This window comes from Portunus trituberculatus, chromosome 32, assembly GCF_017591435.1.
Source record: "Portunus trituberculatus isolate SZX2019 chromosome 32, ASM1759143v1, whole genome shotgun sequence".
In the NCBI taxonomy this organism is placed as follows: Eukaryota; Metazoa; Arthropoda; class Malacostraca; order Decapoda; family Portunidae; genus Portunus; species Portunus trituberculatus.
The window spans coordinates 1,389,685-1,397,957 of record NC_059286.1 but is presented as its reverse complement, the minus strand read 5'-3'; the positions used below and the strand labels follow the sequence as shown (position 1 = coordinate 1,397,957).

Sequence of the window (8,273 nt, the reverse complement as noted above, 5' to 3'; positions counted from 1 at the left end):
GTGAAGTAATTGATGCCTCATTAAGGGAAGGTGTAGTGCCCCAAGACTGGAAAAGAGCTAACATTGTCCCAATCTATAAATCAGGTAACAAGAGAGACCCATTGAACTATAGACCAGTGTCACTTACAAGTGTGGTAGCTAAGATGTGTGAGAGGGTGGTGAAGAATAGATGGACAGACTTCTTGGAGAAAAATGACATACTTTGTGAGTGTCAATTTGGTTTTAGAAAAGGGCGTTCATGCACGACAAACCTGATATGTTACTATTCGAGGGTGATAGATGTAATACAGGAAAGAGATGGTTGGGCTGATGGAATATATCTGGATTTAAAAAAGGCCTTTGATAAGGTACCACACCGGAGACTGATCTGGAAACTTGAAATGGTAGGAGGAGTGCATGGCAGTTTACTAAAATGGATGGAAGACTTTTGGTAGGAAGAGAAATGAGAACAATAATTAAGGACAGACCATCAGAATGGGGCTTGGTGGAGAGTGGAGTTCCACAGGGATCAGTGTTGGCACCAGTAATGTTCGCGGTCTACATAAATGACATGGTGGATGGGGTGTCCAGTTATGTGAGCCTATTTGCAGACGATGCAAAATTGTTAAGAAAAGTGAGATGTGACAAAGATTGCGAACTACTCCAGGAAGACTTGGACAGAATATGGAAATGGAGCTGTACATGGCAAATGGAGTTCAACACGACAAAATGCAAGAAAATAGAGTTTGGCAAGAGTGAAAGAAGAATCAGGAGTATGTACAAGATAGGAAATGAAGACATAAAACCAGTCATGAAGAAAAAGACCTTGGGGTGACAATTACCAATGACCTATCGCCAGAGAGACATATAAACAAAATAATTGGAGAAGTATTGAACTTATTGAGGAACATAAGAGTGGCGTTCGTATATTTAGATGAAGAAATGATGAAGAAAATAATTACTGCAATGATAAGACCGAGGCTTGAATATGCAACAATACAGTGGGCTCGAACTTAAAGAAACACATAAGGAAACTAGAGAAAGTACAGAGGGCTGCAACAAAATGGTGCCTGACTTAAGAGATTTGACTTATGAAGACAGACTGAAAAGAATGCAACTTCCAACCCTGGAAAACAGAAGAGAAAGGGGAGACCTGATAGCAATATACAGAGTGATGATTGGCATGGAAAAATGGATAGGGAAGATCTGTGTATGTGGAATGAAAGAATGTCGAGAGGGCATGGGAAAAAACTAAAATGGCCACTTATAGGAGAGATGTGAAAAAATATAGCTTCCCTCATAGAAGGGTGGAAGCATGGAATAGTTTAGACGTGGAAGTGGTCAACGCAAGGAATATTCATGATTTTAAGAAAAAGCTGGACATTAATAGATATGGAGACGGGACAACACGAGCATAGCTCTTTTCCCGTATGTTACAATTAGGTAAATACAATTAGGTAAATACACACACACTGCAAATTAATATCGGCTCCACTTATCGGTTATCGGCCTCCTTGGCTACTGATAATCGGTATTGGTATGTGCCCTGAAAAAGCCATATCGGTCGATCTCTAATATATATATATATATATATATATATATATATATATATATATATATATATATATATATATATATACTAAGAAAAAATACGACAATGAAGAAACAAGATATGTCATAATGTGTCTACCAAAAAAAAATAAAAAGAGAGAATTGAGGATTATGGGGCCAATAATAATACCGGAATAACACTCATGAATTTGGAGGGGCTGGGGACTAGAATGGAGATGAATGTCTATAATTGATATACAATACATTTCAATACTTCACTATGTAAAAGTCTGAGTGATTCGTACTTATTCAGCAGAGATATGGCAACATAGTTCCTACCCAGACTCTCACCTTAACTTATTTTTTATCTCAATTTTGACCTCTGTAAGGTTAGGTACTATATCTCCATTCGCATATTATTATTCCTGTTGCATTATAAAATGATGAATTAGGGTATAAAAACATTGCCATGTAAAACAGTAAGAAAAAGTAGAGCAAGTAATAATTCTAGATGCCACAATAGCAAGTTTAGGAGTGTAGAATTATAAGGGCTATGTTTAAATGAAAATCTAATAGCTGTTAAGTTATGTGAATACAATCAGTATTCTCTCTCTCTCTCTCTCTCTCTCTCTCTCTCTCTCTCTCTCTCTCTCTCTCTCTCTCTCTCTCTCTCTCTCTCTCTCTCTCTCTCTCTCTCTCTCATGTACATACCTAACTCCACAATGTTTCATTTAGGTATGGTCACATGAGCCTGTGGAACCAATGGAGGTACAGGTAGCAGCAATGGCACCAAAAGATGGAGAACAGAAGAACAAAGGGATTCAGAGAGAGCAGGAGTATGATGCAGTAATTCTTGCAACACCACTCACCCAAGACAACACCAAAATCCAACTGGTCAACTTTACCCAACAGTTTTCTTTCTTTGGGCATTATGAGCCAATTGAAACTACTATAGTCAGGGGAGTTGTGAGACCTGAGAGCCTCATGTTGAATGATGATGAGATGCTGGATAATATTTTAGTCATTAATCCCAGACTTATGTTCAACTCATTTGGTCGACAGCAGCCAGTGAAAGGCAGAAAGTGTGACCAAGAGACAGTTGGGGTGTGGAAAATATTCTCTCCCCACAAAATCTCTGAGGACCAGTTAGATATATTTTTTCAAAGTCGGGAAGTGACACATACAGTATCTTGGTTAGCGTATCCTCATTACTCCACAAATCAGACACTTGGGGACTTTGAACTTGCACCAGGCTTGTACTACCTTAATGCGATAGAGTGGGCTGGGAGTGCCATGGAAATGAGTGTCATAGGGGCAAAGAATGTGGCACTTTTGGCATATAAGCAATGGAAGAATGATCCTGATGCTGGAAAAAAGCCACCTGTTAAAGAGGAGCTTTAAGAGAAGAGTTAGTGTGGGATATGAACAAAATCATAATATTTATCACAAAATTAAGAGTATGATGCTTTTTTGGCATATTTGGGAGATTTATTCACTCATGTTTATGTATAATCTTGTTAAAGAATATTTGTTAAGACCATGGTGCATTTAAGATGTAGAAAAGTTTTGTGTAGGTGTATTGTTATGATATACTAACAATTTGTTGTTGTAGAGAGAAGGGCACTGTAAAAATTATAAATCTTGTATATTTTCCTTGTGTGGTGACTATCTCTGATGTTTGGGTGCAGTATGAGTTACTGTATTGCATTCCATTTACTTTTTAACATATACTGAATGATCACAATATGGGATGTTTGTGTTATAATTAGCATTTCCAATTTTGTAAATAGAAAAGTTTCCATCCTTTGTACAGTAGATGTTGACCTTCAGTACTCAGCAGAACCTCATTAAATCTGGTATACTTTTCTCATGGGTGTATTATCTGCCAGTTTTTTTTTTATATGCAATGACTGTGTAATTAGTTTATTGTATGCAGTCACAGATGGCCCTAAATTAAAATATAGTACCACTCTTGTTTGAATTTATTACAATGTTATAATTGTTCCTAAAAGACACCTTTACATACACTGTTGTGAGAAGAGGACAAAACATCTATCATATGTTTTGTTTATTTTACACATTTTATTGGTTATATTGGAAAGATAATATCACAATGTTGTTATGTAATATGTTCATATAGAAAGGGAGAAAAGAATAAGAATAAGGAATAATAATAGAGCTTGAAAACATACTCTGAGATTTTTCTTTTTTTTTTCTTTTTACATGAAAGGATTTTATATATTATCAACTTGTGTATGGAGTTATATTTACAAACAATAGTTTTAGTAGAAACATTTTTTTTAATGTACTTAACTATATGTAGCCTACATTTCTGAATTCCCTACCTAATACAGGAAAACCAGCTGTAGTCAAGTAAGATTGTTAAGTTGAAACTAGCTTTTTTTTTATTTATTTTTTTATTTATTTATTTATTTTATTATGTTATGGCTTATAGCACTTGTAGGTATACTTGAGGAGTATGGGAACTGCTGTTCAGCTTCTATCCATTAATGGCACAGGCAATTTTATTTATAGTGGTACCCATATTAGGGTGCTTATCACCACCCAAGCACATCTTTGGTGTAACCACCTAGAACCTAGATATCATGGTGATACGCAGGTAACTTTAAACCGCTCGAAAAATGGCAACATTTCAAGGTGGTATGTGGTGGGATTCGAACCTACACATGGACGTCTACCCGATCCCACGCTCACCACCTTATCCACTACGCCACCACTTAGACTGCCTCCAGAGCATACCGCGGCAAGGAGGGCAGACGTTTTGTCTGGGGAGCCTCAGTTCCTTTCTGGCTCTTACTGTGTCTGGATGGCAAACTTTAGTTATTCCTACATTATTCAGATCTAACTGTCTATGTACATAGTGTGACACACACGGATGTATGGATTTTGGGCTCATGGTGCTGCGCCATCTCAACTCTGGTTTGTAGTCCAGGGGGTTTAGGATTTAGTTGTCTTATCAGATTGAGAGTTACCTATACAACAGGACACCGCACTATCATGCCCTTACCAGTCTATCAATTCCACGTACATGTACAGTGCCATGTGATACACCAACTGGTGACGAGGATGGGATTGATTGGTGGGTTGTGTTGGTGTGTTGATCAGTGATTTTGCAGCACATAGTCATACCATGATTACTGTGCATCACTGTTTATGGTAACTACGCTGGTACACCATTATCATGGTGCTATTACTACATAGTTTGCTACTACTGCTGCTGCTACAATTACTAGTACAACTTCAACTAGATAATTATATATAGTTAACCAGTGCTACTTATCCATTGCCGACTTAAGTGAGTGTTACCAAACTACTTAACCATCATTTACTCCATCATGGCCCCTATTGACTCTATGCATTCATTCAACGAATGTATAGGAGATTTTGAAAGTTACTGCAGTAGAGTGGAGTTCATCTTCAAGGCTAATGACATTACCAAAACCAAGCAAGTTCTGATGTTTTTGCCTAGACCAGGAGGCTTCAGTCTCCAAAGGAACCAGCCACTTGCTGCACTTACAAGGAAATAGTGGATGCCCTGAAGTCACTACAAACCAAAGGTAATTTTATGAGAGATTCAAGTTTTATTCTCGTTCTCAGAAGCCAAGCGAGTCTATTTCTGGTTTTGTTATTAGTTTAAAGGCCTTAGCTGGCACGTGTGAATTTGGGACCCAGCTTACTGACATGCTTCATGACAGGTTTGTGATGGGTTTGTCTAATAAGACCACCCAGCACACTTTACTTGCAGAGGCTGACTTTACTTTCTTATTACACATACCCATTATTATTAATTATTGCTCAAATCCCAATTCTCACAGCAAACTTACACCATGTCTAACTGGTCAAGAAAATTAAATGAAAGAAATACTTGGTGCCCTTTCTCATTTTCTTTGAGAAGACACCCAGCCCATTTTCTACTCCCAGGTACCACCAAGGATTCTAGGGAGGATATGTGGGTTCAATGGGAGGGCTGGAGGAATTGATTAGGGAGTGGAGCCCGCAATAGATGTCTCGCCGGTCGCAGGTAGTAAAAGGGAAAGGAATGGGGGGATCCATCAGTGGGGGAGGATGAGTGCCGTTACAAGATTCAATTAAAACAATCAGTCAGTCACAGGCAAGGAATAAACAAAGAGGAAGTTGTGGTGTGGGATAAAGTTTGGAGGACAGTGTTGGCGCTACCATCTGTTAGGAGCAAGCACTTTCATAGGAAACGTTTTCAGGAGTAACTTAAGAAGATTTCTACCATGCTTCCCCTGCACACAACCCCTTATTTTTCCCTGCATTCTCTTGTGGTTATGAACTTAAAGGCAAATGAAACCTGTGTATATCTATCTTTATATATATATATATATATATATATATATATATATATATATATATATATATATATATATATATATATATATATATCAAACTCGCACTTACGTCAGTCCACTATAAGACAATTTAAGATTTAAAAATTGAAAATTTATAAATCGTAGCGAGGGTTTATTGTTATTGTTGAGGCGTCACTAGTGGTTATCCACCACACCGATCATGCTTGAATACAATAACACTCTAGTGCCTCAGTTCCACCACACTGTGGGAAGAGTGTCCCTACATCTGCGTTTGCTGACTATCTTTGTATCTTGCTCAATGGCACCAAAAAAAAAAAAACTTCTGAGTGATAGCAGTGATGCTAAGAAAAGGAAAACCATTACGCTACAAGAAAAAGTGGACATAATTAAAAGACATGAGAAGAAATAAAGATAGAATTGGACCACTCAGAAAAGATGGTGTAGTAGTGGATCAAAATGAAGACATAGTAGAATTATTGAATGAACAATTTTCTTCAGTATTTACTAAGGAAAGAATAGGAAATCCTGTTACAAACAGTGCGACGAGTAGTTTAAGAGCTTTAGAAAATATTGATATAAAACCGGGAATTATTAGGAAATTTATTCTTGAACTAGACGATAGGAAAGCTAGTGGTCCTGATGAGCTACATGTCAGAGTACTTAGGGAGGGTGTAGACAGTATTTCTGAAGCACTTAAGTTAATCTTTGAAAGATCACTTAGGTTTGCTGAGATACCACAGGACTGGAAGTTAGCTAATGTTACTCCAATATTTAAAAAAAGGTAGGAAGGATGATGCGAATAATTATAGACCGATCAGTTTAACTAGTATAGTATGTAAGATACTAGAAAATCATTAAGGTAGTATTTGGGAGCATTTAAATGAGAATAGATTAATTAGAGATACCCAACATGGCTTTAGATCAGGGAGGTCCTGTCTTACAAATTTGCTCGATATCTTAGAATATATTACCAAGGAGTTAGATGATGGAAATAGCATAAATGTTTGATAAGGTACCGCATAGGAGGCTAGTGTACAAATTGAGACTACATGGGATAGGGGGTAAGTTAGTTGATTGGATTAGTGAATGGCTTTCTGATAGGAAACAGAGAGTAGTATTAAATGGGGCAATGTCTGAGTGGAAGGAAGTGGTTAGTGGGATACACCAAGGATCAGTGCTAGGACCTCTTCTTTTCTTGGTGTACATTAACGATTTAGATATAGGAATTAGTAGCAAAGTATCAAAGTTTGCAGATGATACTAAGATAGCATGTGCAGTACAGGGTGAAAAGGACAATTACAGAATACAACGAGACCTGGACAGGCTGATAGCATGGGCAGACAGGTGGCAGATGGAGTTTAATTCTAAAAAGTGTCAGGTTATGCATTTAGGTAAAGACAACACAAACTTTAACTATGAGATGGAGGGATGTTGGCTAGAGGCAGTAGAGGAAGGAAAGGATTTAGGAGTAGTGATAGACAGGACTATGAAATTTTCAAAGCAATGTTTAGAAGCAAGAAATAGGGCAAATAGGATCCTGGGTTTTATAAATAGAAATGTTAGTTATAAAAGTAAGGAAGTGGTGCGTAGCTTATATAATTCCTATGTTAGGCCCCATTTAGAGTATTGCATACAGGCCTGGTCACCCCACTATAGGCAGGATATCAACATGTTAGAAGCAGTTCAGAGAAGAGCAACTAGGATGATACCAGCTTTAAAGCGCCTGGAGTATAGAGATAGATTAAAGGCATTAAACATGTTTTCATTTGAGAGGAGATGTATAAGAGGATATGATAGAGTTATTTAAAATGTTCTCAGATACAAACTACATAGATGTGAGATCTTTCTTTACCTTAGAGGAGGAAGTAGGACTAGAAATCATGGCAGGAAGATTAGAAAGCAAGGCTGCAGGTTAGATATAAGAAAATATTTCTTTAGTCATAGGGTGGTAGACTTCTGGAATGCATTGCCAGAGACGGTTGTAAATAGCACTAGTTTGACAATGTTTAAAACAGATTAGATAAGCACTTAAATTTATTAGATTTATAATTATGTATAGCGCTGCATGATAGTTTTATAAGAAATTTACTATAGTTAAACAAGACATGATCCCCATGTATGGGGATCACAGATTGTAGAGGAATTCGCTGCAGGACTTAGCCCTGTTAATGGGCCAAATATTTAGAATTAGTATATAATGTATTGTGTACTTGTAAGTGTATCTTTAAGTACTGATGACGAGGTCGCTGTGCGACTGATACAGGATAACCTAGATGGGCCCTGGTGGCCCTTTGTTATCCTATTATTTATGTTATGTTATGTTAGAAGGGAGGCAGCAGCTGTGTGTAAGGGAGTGAAGAAGAAAATGGGAAGCCCGTTACCATGACA

General features: G+C 37.5%; 1 protein-coding gene across 1 annotated transcript; it reads left to right on the top strand.

The window, feature by feature from the left end:
• The first annotated feature begins 2,292 nt into the window (after positions 1-2,292).
• LOC123511836 (prenylcysteine oxidase-like) lies at positions 2,293-2,931 on the top strand. Its single transcript, XM_045267888.1, has one exon. The coding sequence runs from the start codon at positions 2,293-2,295 to the stop codon at positions 2,929-2,931; it is 639 nt and encodes a 212-aa protein (XP_045123823.1).
• The last annotated feature ends 5,342 nt before the right edge of the window (positions 2,932-8,273 follow it).